Genomic DNA, 18186 nt, shown 5'->3' with positions numbered 1-18186 from the left:
CTGTTTTCTGTCTCTGTGAATTTGACTACTCTATGTACTTCATATAAGTGGAATTAAACATATTTTTCTTTTTTTTTTCTCTTTGACCTCAGCCGCAGCAACTTCTTCCTAGAAACATCGTCAAAGGCAAGGGAAGCAAGGGCAAAAGTGAGTCTCTTGGGACTTCATCAAGATAAAAAGCTTTTGCACAGCAAAGGAAACAATCAACAAAACCAAAAGACAACCGACAGAATGGGAGAAGATATTTGCAAATGACATATCAGATAAAGGGCTAGTATCCAAAATCTATAAAGAACTTATCAAACTCAAACGTATTTTTCTTTCTATGACTGGCTTATTTCACTTAGCATAATGTCCTTAAGGCTCAAACATGTCGTAGCATATTAAAATTTCCTTCTTTTTTAAGGTTGAATAATGTTCCATTGTATGAGTATACCACATTTTGTTTATCCTTCCATCTCTTGAGAGACACTTGGATTGCTTTGGCTATTGTAAAATAACATTGCTATGAACATGGGTGTACAAATATCAGTTTGCTATGGTGAGCACTGTGAATTGTGTAATACTGATGAATCGCAGACCTGTACCCCTGAAACAAATAATACATTATATGTTAATTAAAAATATATATATCAGTTTGAGGGCGCCTGGGTGGCTCAGATGGTTGGGCGTCTGCCTTCGGCTCAGGTCGTGATCTCAGGGTCCTGGGATTGAGTCCCGCATCGGGCTCTCTGCTCCTTGGGAGCCTGCTTCTCCCTCTGCCTCTCTCTCTCTCTGTCTCTCATGAATAGATGAATAAAAAAAATCTTAAAAAAAAAAAAAAAAATATATATATATATATATATAATCAGTTTGAGACCCTGCTTTCATTTCTTTTGAGTATATACCCGGAAATGGAATTGCTGGGTCACATAGTCATTCCATTTTCAATTTTTTTGAGGAATTATCATACTGTTCCCATAGTGGCTGCACCATTTTACATTCTGGCCAACAGTGTACAAGGGTTCCAATTTCTCTACATCTTTGTCAACACTTGTTATTTTCTCTTTCTCACGCTCTCTTTCTTTTTTGATAGCAACCATCCTAATGGGGATAAGATGATAGCTCATCGTGGTTTTGATTTGCATTCCCTAATGATTAGTGATGTTGAACAGTTTTCCAGGTGTTTGTTGGGCCCTCTGTATATCTTCCTTGGAGAAATATCTATTCAAGTCCTTTGCTCATTTTTTAATCAGTTGCTTTGTTGTTGAGTTGTAGTTCTTTATATATTCTAAATATAACTCCACATCAGATATATGATTTGTAAATATCTTCTCCCACTCTACAGGATGCCTTTTCCAGTTCATTTCTAAATCACTTTAGATAACTGTTTAAAACAAAAATAAATAAGAACAATGATATGTGGATTTATAATACATAGATGTAATGCTATTTTGCACAAAGGATGGGAGGGGTAATGGAACTATACTGTTGTAAGGTTCCTAAACTCCAAGTGAAGTCCTATAATATTATATGAAAGTAAATTATAAATTAAAGGCATATTGTAAACTCTAGAACAATCATGAAAAAATAAAACAAAGAGGCATAGCTATTAAGCCAATCGTGTAGGTAAGATGAAGCCATAAAACACATTCAATTTGTCCAAAAGAAGGTAGAAAAAGAAAGAAAAAAAAAACAAACAACAGAAAATGAGTAACAAGACAGATTTAAACCCAACCACACTGGATTACATTAAATGTAAATGGTATAAGCACTGCAATGAAAGGCAGACATCGCCAGATTGGATAAAAAAGCAAGACTCAACTATGTGCTGTCTACAAGAAACTCACTTTAATTATAAAGACACAGATAGTTAAACATAAAAAAGACCCACTCTGAGTGAACCAGCCCTGAGACCCAACTTCTCTGAGGCTCAAGGGTAAACACAAATATATGCTTCCCCCCCACAATACACACAAAAATAAAAATATGGGAAAACATAAAGCACAATGAAGCTAACTCTAAAAAGGCTGGAGTGGCTACATAAACAAGGAAGATTTCAGAACAAGGATTATTACACCAGGGAAAAAGGGACATTTCAAAACATTGAAGGAATCTGTTCACAGCAAGGGAGTATAACAATCCTAACTGTACATACACTAAATGGCACAGCTTCAAAATATGTGAAGCAAAAACTAATAAATGGAGACCTCGACATCCCTCTGTCAATAACTGATGGAAAATCAGTAAGGATATAAGAGACTTGAAACACAGTATCAACCAACCTAATCTAATTGCCATTTATAGAATACCCAATAACAGCATAAAAATTTCAAATGCACACAGAATATTCACCAAAATGGACCACATTTTATCGCACAACTCAGTTCTCAATCAACTTAGAAGTATTAAAATCATACAAAAAATATTCTGTGATCACAACAAAAATAAACCAGGTATCTGCAACACAAAGATATTTGGAACATCCTCAAATATTTGGAAAGTAAGCAAAACCCTTCAAAAGAACCCATGGGTCAAAGTAGAAATCACAAGTGAAGTTAGAAAATACCTTTAACTCAATGAAAATAATACAACATCAAAATTTGTGCGATGTAGCTGATCCAGTTTTTTTTAAAGACTTTATTCATTTGAGAGGAGAGAGAGAGAGAGGGAGAGCACAAGCTGGAGGGTAGGGGCAGAGGGAGAGGGACAAGCAGACTCCCTACTAAGCAGGTAGCCCGATGTGGGGCTCCATCCCAGGACCCTGGATCATGAGCCAAAGGCAGACACTTAACCGACTGAGCCACCCAGGCGCCCCAGCTGATACAGTTTACAGAGGGAAATTTATAGCATGAAATCAAGGAATCAAAGCATCAAATCAGTAGTCTAATCTTCTATCTCAAGAAACAAGGAACAAATTAAACCCCAAATAATTGTAAGGTAGGAAATAATAAAGATAAGATAAGGTGCCCCTCTGGGAAGGTTTTTTTAATTAAGAATTACATTTCTATAGGGTGCCTGGGTGGCTCAGTCATTAAGCGTCTGCCTTCGGCTCAGGTCATGATCCCAGGGTCCTGGGATCGAGCCCCACATCGGGCTCCCTGCTCAGTGAGGAAGCCTGCTTCTCCCTCCCCCCCCCCCCCCCCCCCGCTTGTGTTCCCTCTCTCGCTGTGTCTCTCTCTGTCAAATAAATAAATAAAATCTTTAAAAAATAAATAAATAAATAAATAAAATACGTAAAATCTTAAAAAAAACCAACAACTTAAAATAAATAAATAAATACATAAACCTTCCCAGAAAGGGATTTTCTTTTTTTTTTTAAGATTTATTTATGTATTAGAGAGACAGAGAGCGAGAGGGAGGGCATGAGTGGGAGGAGCAGAGGGTGAGGGAGAAAATCTCAAGCAGACTCCCCGCTGAGTATGGAGCCCCACACGGGGCTTGCTCTCACAACCCATGAGATCGTGACCTGAGCGGAAACCAGAAGTCAGACACTCAACCAACTGAGCCACCCAGGAGCCCCAAAGGGATTTTCTTAATACAAAACCTAGGTAGCCCTAGACATCTTTGTTGATAAATCCTATCAATCATTTAAAGAAAATTATTATCGGTTCTACACAAAACTTTCAGGAAACTGCAGATGAAGGAATATTTCCTCACTTGTCCTATGATGTCAGCATTACCCTGATGCCAAAACTAAACACATTACAAGAAAACTAAAGACCAATATTTCAGATGAACAGAGAAACAAAAATCCTTAATAAAACACTACTAAATTGAACCCAGCAATATATAAAAAGAACAATACATTAGAGTCAAATGAAGTTTATTCCAGTAATAAAAGGTTGGTTTAACATTCAAAAATCAATCAGTGAAAAACAAATCATTGTGATTCACCATATTAACAAACTAAAGAAGAAAAGATGCCGAAAAAGCAGCTTTTGACAAAATCCAACATTATTCATTATAAACATTCTCAACAAACTAGAAATAGAAGAGAACACCCTCTATCCGAAAAGGTTATCTATGAAAAAACCTACAGCTAACACCATAATGGTGAAAGACTAAATGCTTTCCCCCTGAGACTGGAAAACCAGACAAGTATATTCACTTTCACCTCATCTATTCAACACTGTACTGAAGAGTCTAGCTAGTGCAACGAGCCAGAAAAAGGAAAAAGAGGCATCCAGATTGAAAAGGAAAAAATAAAACTGTCTTTATTAATAGGAGACATGATTGTCTATGGATGATATTAGTGTGATATTGGTGCAAGGATAGACATAAACATCAATGGAATGGAACAAGAATTCCAGAAAGAGACCCACATATATATGTTTAGCTGATTCTCAACAAATATGCCAACACAATTCAACGAAGACAGACTAGTGTTCAACAAATGGTTCTGGAACAACTGAACATACATATGCAAAACTATATACAAAAATTAACTTGATACGGGTCATAGACTTAAATGTAAGGGCTAAAACTACAAAAATTTTAGAAGAAAACATAAGAAAAGACCTTTTGACTTTGGACTAGGGTAAGATTTCTTAGATAAAACACCAAAAGCAAAATCCATAAAAGAAAAAAATTGATAAACTGGACTTCATCATGATTAAAAACTTCTGCTCTGTAAAAGACATTATTAAGAGAATGAAAAGACAAGCCATAGACTGGAAGAAAATATTTGCAAATCCATCTGACAGAGGTCTTCTATCCAGAATATGTAAAGTTGTCTTACAATTCAGTAAGAAGACAAGCAATTTAAAAAACAGCAAGAGATTTGGACAACTCCTCAAAGAGAAAAGAATGCCAAATAAGCACATGAAAATGAAGTGGAATATCATTAGTCATTAGCAAAATGCAAATTAAAACCACAGTGAGGTATCACTATAAATTAGGATAGCTACGACTAAAAACACTGATGGCAGAGATGTGGAGCAGCTGGAACTCTTACACACTGATGGGAGGAAAGCAAAACAGTACAGTCAATTTGGAAAACAGTTTGGTAATATCTTGTAGAGTTAAACATACATCCTATATACAAATGTTTATAATGGCTTTCATTATAATCACCCCAAACTAGAATTTACCCAAATGTCTTTTGACTACTGAGTAAACACACTATGTTACATCCATACAATGGAACGCCATTCAGCAATAAAAAGGAACTGACACATACAACACACATATGAATCTCAATGCATTATACCGAATGAAAGAGGCACACTCAAAAGGCTTCCCACTGTATGATTCCATTAATATAAAATTCTGGAAATACTACAGGGACAGAAAACTGATCAGTGGTCGTCAGGGGCTGGGGTCGGGGGGGGGTTAACTGCAAAGCAGCACAAGGGAACTTTCAGGGGCTGATGATAGAAATGTTCTGTTGGACTGTTGTGGTGGTTGCTCAAAGGTATGCATTTATCAAAATCCCTACAACTATACCAAAAAGTCGATTTTACTGCACATAAATTAAACTTCAATAAATCTTACTTTTTAAAAAATTATGATATATCCATACAGTCGTATGTTATGTAATCATTAAACAAATAAGAGTACCATATATGCTGGTAAGAGGATAATCTCTAACATACATTGTTAGGAGCAAAAAGCAAGATACAAAACAATAAATACGTGATGCTTCTATTTATGGTACTACTGGCCTTCTCTGGGGCAGGGATCTGGAGCAGGAGCGTATACCCTTCTGCACATTTTCAGTTATTATTTCTTTAACCATATGCTTGTATTACTTTCAATTGGAAAAAGGGAAAAAAAAAAAAGACAAACCACACCTATATCCAGGTCAAGGAAAACTCACAAGTGTCTGGCCCAGAGGACTGAGTCAAGTAAGCCTAAGAAAACATTTATAAGAATATGGAACATAGCACCAGACACTCTAGAGGTACTCAATAAATAGCTGGGGGAAGAAAATTATTTGGAATGAAGTCAGAAGGCAGACCCTGGACAAAGAGATCTCCATCTAGACACCAGATATTCAGCTAGCAGAGCCCCTATTTTAGAAAAGGAGCTAAACTTGGATTGCTCACATTAGAAAAAGAAAAGGAAAGGGGCGCCTGGGCAGCTCAGTCATTAAGTGTCTGCTTTCAGCTCAGGTCATGATCTCAGGGTCCTGGGATGGAGTCACGCATCTGTCTCCCTGCTCAGAGTCTGCTTCTCCCTCTCCCTCTGCTGCTCCCCCTGCTTGTGCTCTCTCTCTCAAATAAATGAATAAAATCTTAAAAAAAAATAAAGAAGCATAAAAACCAAATATTCTGGATTCACTTTTGGGCAAGCTGTTTCTCAGCATTCCTCTTCAAGTACATTGTGTGCCCTAACCTCAGCCTGCTCAGGGATGGGATGCAAGCCATTCCTCCAGTGAACAGATCCCACCCCAAGAGGCCACCTCTAGGACCCCTCCTGTGGTGCAAGTGCTACAGCCTGACTCCCAGAGCATCCTGGGGCAGGCTTTCCCCCAGCCCCTCTAAGTCAGACACTCTGAGAACTTTCTGAAGGAACAAAATGACCCTGATAGTCTCACTGCACTCCAGACTGCAGACAAAGTCCATTCTGGCATGTCAGGACCGTCTCTACACTACGGCTTCATGGAAAGAAAACTTGAGAGGAAAAGTCAGATATGGAAGCAAGGCCCCTCAGCAGTGGTAAAAGGAACTCCCAGGGTTTGGCACAGCTTCTTTCAGCAAGCTTGGTATCAGGAAGTCAGGAACTCCAGAATGCAAAATGGACAAAGAGAAAAGGTGCTGGAACGGCCAGCCTCTGAAACTCCTCTTTGTTCCCTGCTTTATTTGGATATGCTTCCCTGAAGCCACGTAGTTCTGATACCATGGCTCGGAGCCTCTGTGCTGGGTAGCCACGTCCAGCTGCCCCTGGGTACCTGGCTTCCAAGGAGCAACCACATAGGTTCGACCCGCTCCCTCCCCTCCATAGAGACAGGCTGGGCTGGCAGGTGTAAGCTCCCAGAGGCAGGATGGGGTAAGGTATAGCAAGGGCGGAGAATGGGACTGGGGTAGGAACCACCCAAAACAAGTCCTTTCCAGGCACCCGCAGACTCAAGGACACAGAGGTAAGTCAGAACAGAATCTTGCGTTCTCAGAGCACATCACTTGTACAGCACTGGGTTTCTGACTCCCGGGCCACGGACCCAGACCTCCCACGGGCCGCGGGAAGAAACAGGAGCACTTACCGGGGAAAGATGGCAGTCATCAGGGCTGAAGCATAGCCAGGCTTGCAAGCTCCCTCTGAAAAGTTTGCGTACTTGGTGGCTAACTCAGCAGGCCTATGGGAAGAGAAGGAAAGTCACAGCTTGCCAGGCACTGAGCAATCAGTAGGGTATTAGTTCTTGAAGAGCTGTAGGTTTTTTTAAACTTTGAATAAAGCTTCATTCTCTACAATCAGCCTTTCAGCCCCTTTTCTATACCAAGGCTTCGTGGGGGGGAGGGGGGAATCCCAAACCCAAAGCCCTAAAGGAATAATAGGTAGATAAATTAGCAAGGCCCCTCTTATAGAATTTCATAAAAGGAACTCACTGGGTTTTGCACAGATTCTTTGCAGCAAGCTTAATACCAAGGAAAGCAGGAACTCCATCCAGGCTCCCAGACCTAGGGAGAGAGCTGCCCAGGCTTTGACTGTCACAGGCACTGCCCTTTCAAGCTTCATTGTGGGGCCCTACATACCAGCCATGCCTGCTTCTATTCTCTCCACACAGACATTCAATGACCCAGCCAGTGGGAACCACTCTTAGTGTCCTGAAGTCAAATATATGTTGGGGCTATTGCTGTAATGATTAGATGTTTAGCTGGAGACGCTCTCCTGCTCTCCTATTCTCTCTGCCTGGAATGTTCTTCCTTGTCCCTCTTCACCTGGCTATGCCTACTGGTCCTTCACAACTAAGCTCAGGTCTCAACTTCACTGGGAGTAATTCCCAACCCCCAGGTTGGGCTAAGTGCCTCCCCTGTGCCCCACGGTCCTTCCCCCTGCCACCCACATTACATGCCATACTGTACTGTAATAGTTGGTAGTATGTCTCCCTCATCATACTGCAAATTCCCAAGGCCGGAGTCTGATTTAACCCTGCATCTCCAGTCCCTTGTGAAGAGATGGGCCCACAGAAGATGCCTATAATTTTCTGAAGGAACAAAATGACTCTGATACAGTCTCGCTGCACTTGTATTGAAATCAAGACAATCTCAGGAGCCCCCAAGTCAGAGTGTTTGCTGAATATCTGCGGAATATTTTTTCAGAAGACTTGTGTGTCCTAGCTCTGGTTTTGTGGTGGCAACTGCAGTCAAATCACTTCACGTCTTTGGGCTTCCATGTCCTTAGGTGTTCCACGCGGGGCTGGAGTCACGGCCCCACCACGAAAAATCCTTGCCAGTGCAGTCCCGAGAAAACTACAGCGGAAGAAGAGGGCTCATTCAGCGATTGCGAGGTTGGAGGCCCTGCATGCTGGGGCACCTGAGGGAGCCCTGGCAGGCTGCCAGTTCCCAGACCCAACCTCCCCCGCCTCCACCCTTGGGCCCGCGGCCAACACGCTGATGCCCAGCTGCTCTACCGTGCTGGGGCCCCCTGGTAAGTCTCCCCTCGGGGCTGCCTTCTGCAGGAACTGGGTGGGGCAGGTCTGGGGGAACGGGGGCTGGCGCCTGGCCTGGAGAGCCAGAAACAATGATGCCGCTGCCCATCGTGTGTCATGTGTGATTCACTCGTGTGCCCGTGTGGGCCTAGCCCGGGGCCGGGCACAGAGGAACTGCTCACTGAATTTAGACAAACTCATCTGTATCCACGTGCAATTTCTTGCAGAAATTTTTTTTTTTTTTTAGCCTTTCCTACCAATGAAATGTAAAGCCAGAAATGCAGATGCAAATGCCCGTGCTAAGCCAGAGTTGAGACTTTATTTAGTAGGCCAAAGAAAGTCAAAGGTTTAACAAGAGAATTCACGTAACAGTATTTTCTTATGTAAACAACTTACTTCTGAAACAAAATATAAACTTCAGTACAACTGATGAACTTGCGGGAAGCTCTTAGACTAGGCAGAGTGACTGAAATACAGATTTTTTTCAGTTCTTCAACAGCCATGTGAGTAGGTGCTATTAGTTATTAATTTACACATGAGCTCAGAAAGATAAAGAGACTTATCCAAGATCCTACAGCCAGGAAGTGGCAGATAGCAATGCAGGAGCTCCTAACATGGACCATGGTAAGCGCCATCACACAGGGAAGCACCGAGTCCTCTGATAGCTCGGAAGTGGTCAGCACTGGTAGAGAGGGATAGAGAAGAGGGTCAAGAAGGCCTCACACTGCTCTTTGAAAGTGCGTAGACAAGCAGCGAGGTGCTGTGAGTCTCTCCTATCTGTGCCTCCCAATCCCCCACTATCTGTGTGCCTGCCTTGTGACTGTGGGTTTCTGTTTTCTTTCTGGATTCCAGAAAGTTTCACATTGAAGACGAAAGATGGATGGCAGTTGCCCCTCTAACACAGTGCCCCCCAGCAATGTACATACAACAAAAGACAAGCCTTTGGCCATGTCTTTCCTCTTTGGTTTACACCATCAACCTCTGCTGAGGTGCTTCAGGAATAAGGAGCATGTGCAGCCCAAGGTCTGCGGACTCAGGTAATCTCTCATGGAGAAGAGGGGGCACTGGCCAGCTGGAGCACAGGGAAGCCAGAACCCAGCCAGGAAGGCTCTTCCCATGATAGTGCAAGGTAGCCAGATGTCGAGGATGAGCAGCTCTAAATCAACCCCCCATTTAGAAGGCAACAGTAACTTCTAAAACATACAGCCCCGAGGACAGTGGGCCAGGTCAAGTTATTACCAAATTAAAATGCCTTAGCAGTGGCCTCCTGACTACCCCAGGGAGAGAAGAATAGGGGGAGTGTTGGGGATTCTGAGTCATACAGCACCCTGGGACCTCTGGGGCAGTTAGCGGTCAAAACCACCAAGATTAACAGTCGCCAACTCTCTCAGGCCAGAATAGTTAGTTTCTCTAAGGCACTCACACTCCAAATGCCAGGAGGCCCCCACAGATGTCTGATCAAATCATTCAGCCCTTGTTCTTCTCATACTCTCCAGCTGGCCTTTCATTTTGGGCGATTTAGCATTTCAACCAGTAAGAGCACCCATTGTCCTGCAAACGTGACTACCAAGCCCCTGGGGTGAAGAGTGTGAACCACTGCACTCAAGAGGAAATCCAGGCAGACAGACTGGAACCCAAGAGAAGGAACCACACTTCTACTCCCCTGCTTCACCCAGGAGCATGGAGTTTAAGGATCAGGCCAAGCAAAGGGTTGTAAATGGGAAGAGCACAGGATCTGGAATGAGAAACTCACAGAGGACACTGGCAAGTGGTGTGACTTGGGCAAGTGATGGAAAATCTGATTCTCGGCTTCCTCATCTGCAAGTGGGAACCACTCAATTCCCAGGGACCTTGGGAGGATGTGGTGAGAAAGCACACTTGGAGGGGCTGGCTGTCCTCTAGAGCACCGAGCACCACACCAATGTTATGTGAGAGATGAGGTGGCAGAGGCAGGCATCCAAATCATGATGAATGATGAATGCTTCACTCAAGTTTGGATTCTATGATAGGGGAGCGTCACTGAATGACACCCAGTGGGAGAGTGCATTCAGGGATCAATGTTTGGGAGGTGAGGAGGCTTCGAGAGGCTGGAAGGAGCAGTCCATGAGACAGAACACTAATCTGGAGAGAGTGAGTGTTCTCTCAGTTGCCAAAGGCCAGGAAGTATCTCAAGGACATAGGAACCACCTGCACTGAACACAGTGGAAGGCCTGGCAAGGTGTGGCCACCGGCTTGACAGCTGGCTTTGGCAACATGGAGGTTACTCCTGACCTTGACAAGAGCTGGTTCACTGGAGAGTGGGGGTGAAAGGCTGATTTCACTGGGTTTAAGAGAAAACAGAATGAGTGGAGTTATGGAATAGAGACTACTGTTTCTGCTATAAGGGGAGACAGAGAAATGGGGCAATAGTTGAAGGGAGGAAGCAGGAAAAGATGTTTTTGAGGTTAGGAGACAATTTAGCACGTTTGTAAGTTGGTTGGAATAAGAGGGAAACTCCTGATGTGGCAGATAGGACTGTCCTTGAAGAGGTGGGAGGGGGGAAGCAGGGGGAAGGACCTAATACAAAAGTAGGAGGGCTGGCCTTCCTCTGCTCACCCTGCTCCACACTGGCCAGTGACTGCCTAGTCATCTTTGCAACACTTGGTTTAAGCACCAGTCCCTTCCCCAGCAGAACCAAGCTACCTGGTCATGACAATGGAACAAGACCGTGTAGGTAACACCTGGCACGGTGCTTGACAAGCAACAGTAAATAAATAGTAGTGTCCTTTCAAGCCAGTATAGCAATTTAATCAGAGCTAGCCAATATTATTGTCCGGAGGACTTGCGTGAACACACAGATAAGAACCCTCGGCCCAGGGCTGGCCCCACCACTGCTTCTTCAATGCTATCCTCCCTAAGCTTCCTGATGAAGATGCATTTCTCCAATTACTAGAGATCTGTGTCTGGAACATGACTTGGGAAATGGCAGAAGCAGCTTAGGTTAGCTTTAGTAACCCTATTCTGTCATTAAACATTTTCATTTTTCTTTCTTTCTGAAGTAGACTAATGAAAGAAAGGCTACTTAACACTGCCATAGATCTTTTCAGCTCCAAGATGAAACTTTTCTCCTTAAGGATAACTTCTATCTCCTCTGACTGCCTCTTCCATCTGACTCCATTATTACAGATCTGCTGGCTCTTCTTGCATTATCATTAGTCTCTTCATTCACCCACATTTGGGGGCGGCCAATCCATCCTGCCCTGGGTGTCACTGACCCCTTGCTCTTGTGAACGCCAATGCAGGCTGGGGCTTCCAGATTTTGCCCCACTTACGGTGATCTATAATAAACTTGGCAGCACTGTCCTATGTCTCTTTCATCACTTTAAGGCAGAGGGACTGCTTGATCTGAGCCATCTGGAATCTGTGGTATTTCTCAGCTCTAGAGGACCTGCCTTTCAGCTCTTGCTACTTACTGTGCACTGTAATACCTTTTCAACAAACCAGGCCACTCTGCTCTTTGATCACTGATTCTGGAGTTGACATTATTGCAGTTTATCTTTGTCTCCAGGACCTTGTCATTTATTTCATTTTGGCTGGGAGGATGCTCTCCGGTAAGCTCTTGCAAGTGCTTTAGCCTGAGCTGTATAGGCAATGCTCACAGAGACTCTCCATGAGGGATCTGTTGCAACTGCTCCAATTCAATTTTGTTTCTACATTTCTTAAAAACAAAACAAAACAAAACAAAAACCACATCCTCTTTCAGGGTGGTAGTGGAAAGAACATGGAAACTAACATTTACTGAGCATAAACCATATGCTAATATTGACCTAATTATTTCGTTTAGCTTTACAATAATTCTCTCAGGCAGTACAGCCCTGAGATCCAGGCAGGCAGGGTGTAGAGTCCGAGAGAGGACATGGTTGGAAGATGTGCTGTTCTATTTTTAACACTATAAAAGTTCAAATGATAAATTTTGATAGGGATTGCATTGACTCTGTAGATTGCTTTGAGTGGTATGTACATTTTAACAATATTAATTCTTCCAATCCAAGAGCATGGAATATCTTTCCATTTATTTGTGCCTTCTTCAATTTCTTCCATCAAAGTCTTATAGTCTTCAGTGTACAGGTCTTTCACCTCCTCGGTTAAATTTATATCTAGGTGTTTTACTCTTTTTGAGGCAACTGTACATGGATTTTTAAGGAGTTTCTCTTACTTATAGTTACTGCTGTATAAAAATGCAACTGATTTTTGTGTATTGATTTTGTATCCTGCAACTTTACTGAATCCAGTTATCAATTCAAACGGTTTTTTGGTGGAGTCTTTAGAATCTTCTCTACACAATACCATTCATCTGCCAATACAGACACTTTCACTTCTTCCTTTCTGATCTGGGTGCCTTTCTTTTTCTTACCTGTTTTGGCTAGGACTTCTAATACCATGATGAATAGAAGTAGTGAGAGTGGACATCCTTGTCTTGTTCCTGACCTTAGAGAAAAAGCTTTCAGCTTTTTACTGTTGAGGATGATGTTAGCTGTGGGCTTGTCATATATGGTCTTTATTATGTTGAGGTAAATTCCCTCTATAGGCAAATGTTGAGAGCTTTTATTATGAATGGATGTTGAAATTTGTCAAATGCTGGGGAGCCTGAGTGCCTCAGTTGGTCAGGCATCTGGCTCTTGATTTCAGGTCATGACCTCAGGGTCATGAGATCCAGCCCCATGTCAGGCTCCACGCTCCATGGGGAGTCTCTTCGAGATTCTCTCTCCCTCTCCCTCTGCCCCTCCCACCCTGCATGCTTGCTCTCTCTCTCTCTAAAATAAATAAATAAATCTTAAAAAAAAAAAAAAAAACAGGTTTCAGAGAGCCAATGTACTATGAATACTAACAGTATGATTAGTTTTTTCTTGTGGCAGGAGGTGTGAATTAGCCAGGAATGACGCACTGGACAATAAAATACACGAAGAGATGCCTGAACCTGAACAGAAAGAGATGGCATCTGGGTATTGCGAAGACCCTTCATGTGTACTGAATGGACAATAAACAAATACATAAGCATCTCTTCCTTCCCCACTCTTCTAAATCCTCATCAGTAAATCACTGTATCTTACATGGACCCATCAACGTGTTTATACACCAGAGGTGTGACAAAAAATATTTAGCTGGGGGAGGGAGCGCCTGGGTGGCTGTCAGTTAAGCGACTGCCTTCAGCTTGGGTCATGATTCCAGGGTCCTGGGACCCTGCTCAGCGGGAAGCCTGCTTATCCCTCTCCCTCTGCTCGCACACTCTCTCTGTCAAATAAATAAATAAATAAAATCTTAAAAAAATTTTTTAGCTAGGGCTCTGCATACCCTTGGTGCAGCCCTACTTTAAGGTAAGTATTATTCTCATTTTTGACAAGACAAACGGAGTCTAAAACCCATCCTCTGCTCTCACCAAAACCCTTGCTTTCTTTGGTATAAAGAACAATCGGCATAAAGGTAAAAAGACTTGAGTTTAGGGGCGCCTGGGTAGCTCAGTCGTTAAGCGTCTGCCTTCGGCTCAGGTCATGATCCTGGGGTCCTGGGATCGAGCCCTGCATCGGGCTCCCTGTTCAGCGGGAAGCCTGCTTCTCCCTCTCCCACTCCCCCTGCTTGTATTCCCTCTCTTGCTGTATCTCTCTCAGTCAAATAAATAAATAAAATCTTTAAAAAAAAAAAAAAAAGACTAGAGTTTAGGTAACTAGCTCTTCCACTTACTAGTTGTGTAACCTCAGGTAAGAGGTAATCAGTTTCCTTAACTCTTACAATAGCTATAATAACACATATTTTCTAGAATGGATGGAAAGATCAAATGATTTCCTGTAACAATGTAGGTCAGAGCATTCTTTGAAAGGTTATAGATATGTCAGTTACTGCTCCTGTTTTAAAGCTTAATTTCAGCTTTTACTACTTCTAGATCATATGAATTATTATCATTTCACTAATCTAATGAGAAAAAAACTGTTCCTTTTATTTTTCTTACGTGGGATTATTTTCTCCAACTCATCTGGCTGTCTCCAAACCTCTGCTAATAGGTATGTGTGTGTAGTTAGATTTATACCTAAGTCATATGACTTCGCTGTCCTCCAGAGGGTCACAGTCTAGTATTATGATGTATTATGAAACAAATGTGTCACAGGTGTCATAACCACATTAAACATAGGCACGCAGGTCTGGGCATATCTGATGGACATCTTCAGCCTCTTCTAAGGCAGAGTAGGCCTCCTGGCACCCCCAGGCCCTTGTGCCACTGGTCCCCAGCCTGGCACTTCTTCTGTTCTCCCACTATTAGGCTCCAAGGGCTGCCACCACAAATTACCCCAAAGGTGGTGGGGGAGCTTAAAACAACAGAAATTTATCCTCTCATAGTTCAGGAGGCCAGAAGTCCAAATCAAGGTGGTTTCCTCAGGTGGTTCCTTCTAGAGGCTCTGAGGGAGAATCTGCTCTGTGCTCCTCTGTAGCTTCGGGTGGCAGCCAACAATCCTCAGCATTCCTTGGCTTGTGGGCGCATCACTCCACTCTCTGCCTCCATTGTCACAGCGTTCCCTTAATGATGTGTGTTTTTAATGTCAAATTCCAATTGCTTATTGCTGGTATATAGGAAAACAACTGACTTTTGTATATTATTAACCTCATACCCTATAGCTTTGCTATAATTGCTAATTAGCTCCAGGAGTGTTTTGGCAAGTCTCTGGATTTTTCTATATAGACAATCATGTCATCTGTGAAAAAAGACAGTTTTATGTCTTCATTCCCAATCTCTATGCCTTTTAATTCCTTTTCTTTTTTTTTTTTTATTGAATTAGCTGGAGCTTACAGTGTAATACTGGAAAGGAGTGGTGAAAGGGGACATTCTTGCCTTTTCCCAGTCTTGGGGGAACGCATCTAGTTTTCTCATTATTAAGCATGATGTTAACTGCAGGGTTTTTTGTAGGTGTTCTTTATCATACTCTATTACTAGTTTGTTGATGGGTTTTTTTTCTCCCTAAAATCATGATTGGATATTGGATTATACTGAATGCTTTTTTTGTACCTTATAGATGTGATCATATAATTTTTCTCCTTTAGCCTGTTGATGGGATGGAATACAGTCACTGATTTTCCAATGTTGAATCAGTTTTGCATGCCTGGAATAAACCCCACTTGGTTGTAGTGTTTGATTCTTTTTATACATTGTTGGATTCAATACGCTAATATTTTGTTGAGGACTTTTATGTTATGCTCATGAGAGGTAACGGTCTGTAGTTTTCCTTTCTTACAATGTCTTTTTTTTTTTTTTTAAAGCAATCTCTACATCCGATGTGGGGCTTGAACTCACGACCCCGAGATCAAGAGTCACATGCTCTACCAACTGAGCCAGGCTTTCTTATAATGTCTTCATCCTGTTTTGGCTTTAGATTAATGCTAGCTTCACAGAACAAGTTAGGAAGGGTTCCCTCTGTTTCTATTTTCTGGAAGAGATTCCAGAGAATCGGTATCATCTTTTCCTTAAATGTTTGATAGAATTCACCAGTGAAACCAACTAAGTGCAGTGTTTTCTGTCTTCGAAGGTTATTAAATTTTGATTCAATTTCTTTAGTAGATAAAGATCTATTCAGATGATCTATTTCTTCTTGCATGAGTTTTGGAAGTTTGTGTCTTCCAAGGAATTGGTCCATTGTACCTAAGTTATCAAACTGCCTTTACAGACTTGTTCATAATATTCCTTTATTATCCTTTTAATATCCACAGGATCAGTAGTGACAATGCCCCTTTTATTTCTGATATTAGTCTTTTGTATCTTCTTTTTTCTTGGTTAGCCTGACTAGAGGTTTATCAATTTTATTGATATTTTCAAAGAACTAGCTTTTAAGGGCACCTAGGTGGCTCAGTCGGTTAAGCGTCTGCCTTCAGCTCAGGTCATGAGCCCAGGGTCCTGGGATCTAGCCCCACATTGGGCTCCCTGCTCAGTGGGGAGTCTACTTCTCCCTCTCCCTCCCTTCCATCTGCCCTCCCTCTTGTGGGAGGGGACAAACAACAAGTAGGTAAAACATAGATATCCAACAGTGGAAAACACTCTGGAGAAAAATGGCACAGTAGGGGGAACGGGGAATGCCAATGGGGGTTAGGGTTACAACTTTAAGTGGGATGGGCAGGGGACATTTGAACTAACGTCCCTCCCCCTGCTTGTGCTTTCTCTCTCTCTCTCTCTCTCTGTGTCATATAAATAAATAAATCTTAAAAAAAAAAGAATTAGCTTTTAGTTTTGTTGATTTTTCTCTACTGATTTCTGCTCTTTACTTCTTTGATGGCCTTCTATGTACTATCTCTCTTTACACTTCTGTCCTCTCCTATCCTCCTACCCTCCTGCAGACAAAGTCATCTTCCTACAAAACTGATTATGTTTTTCACCTGCTTAAAACACTTCAATGGCATCTTCTGCCCTCAAGATGAAGCCTAAACTTCTTACTGTTATATCAAAAGCCTTGCATGATTTGGTCTGCCCATTCTTTCAGACTTACCATGTCTCACCCTCGGACCTCCTGGGGATTTGACAGCACAGCAAAGTAAGTCTTTACACAAATATTTATTTCAATTATAGGTAAGGAAGAGATACTTAAGTAGGTCAATAGAATGTACAGGAAACTCTTGAAATAATTGATTCAGATTTTTTAAAGCCCATAAAGAAAAAACTAGAGAAAGGGCTGGTAACCAAAAATTAATATAAAATAGATTTTTAAAAGTAGTGTTTAGAGACCTAGAGATCATAATGGAAGTTTGAAAGAAAAGTACAGAAAAGAAGCACATCCAAATATATCTTTTCATTGTACATGTATGAGGGCAACACAAAAAACGTAAACTCAAAAGGAAAAAAGTATCCACAATCCCACTATCCTAATATAACTACTACTACATTCTGCCATAGTTATTATGACATACCCAGATATGATTATAGTGACAGGCTTGAAGGCTAGATCTCCATGGTTCTCAACCCTGGCCTATTAGAATCACCTGAGGGAACTTTTAAACACTAAGGCACCTAAGTCTGATTCCTGACTGCTAAATCAGAATCTCTGGGTGGTGAGGACCTGGGCTAAGAGCCAACATATGTAGACAGACTCCTCTGTGTTGGCAGGGCTTTCCCCTCAAACCTGAGTTTATTCTTGTTATCAACCAACTGGGAAAGTGCAGAGTTCCTCAGACAAAAGACAGTATCTTTTAGAGCGGTGATTCTCAACTTGGAACTATAATGGACTCACCTGAAGAGCTTAAAAAAAACCCAATGCCCAGGCTACACCTGAACCCCATGACTTCAGAATCTATACCGGGTAGGACGCAGGCATGGGTAATTTGTTTAAGCTCCCCGGGTGATTCCAATATGCAGTCCAGTTGAGGAGCCACTGTGCTGAGAGCTCCAGGTGAGCTACAAAGAAGGAATGTGGCTCTCTGGGTCTTGATCATATAGGTACCAAGATGTGTAGGAGGAAGTCTTTGAACAGTGGGGGTTGTGAACAGGCTAGAAGCTGTGAAGGAAAGAGCCCAGTCCGGTCCTGCCAGGCCACGCTCTCCCGCTGTGAACTAAGGAGGGCTCTGGCCTGAGCTATCTACAGAAGAAACAGAATGCTATAGTTTGCAAA

General features: G+C 42.2%; 1 protein-coding gene across 12 annotated transcripts in view; it reads right to left on the bottom strand.

Annotated features, from left to right (window-relative positions):
- ST3GAL3 (ST3 beta-galactoside alpha-2,3-sialyltransferase 3) overlaps nucleotides 1-18186 on the bottom strand; it is a 160085-nt gene that overhangs the window by 68662 nt on the left and 73237 nt on the right. For 10 of the 12 annotated variants that reach the window (XM_021683814.2, XM_044913992.1, XM_044914000.1 and 7 more), the window contains one exon: nucleotides 7184-7276. The exons of the other annotated variants lie outside the window; for them this stretch is intronic. In XM_021683814.2, the coding sequence (XP_021539489.1) occupies nucleotides 7184-7276 (93 nt within the window). The remainder of the gene's footprint in view (nucleotides 1-7183; nucleotides 7277-18186) is intronic. 12 annotated transcript variants of the gene reach the window in all.

The sequence above is a fragment of the Neomonachus schauinslandi genome, chromosome 4 (assembly GCF_002201575.2).
Source record: "Neomonachus schauinslandi chromosome 4, ASM220157v2, whole genome shotgun sequence".
In the NCBI taxonomy this organism is placed as follows: Eukaryota; Metazoa; Chordata; class Mammalia; order Carnivora; family Phocidae; genus Neomonachus; species Neomonachus schauinslandi.
Note: the sequence above shows the minus strand (reverse complement) of the source record. Positions and strands in the feature narration are given on the sequence as shown.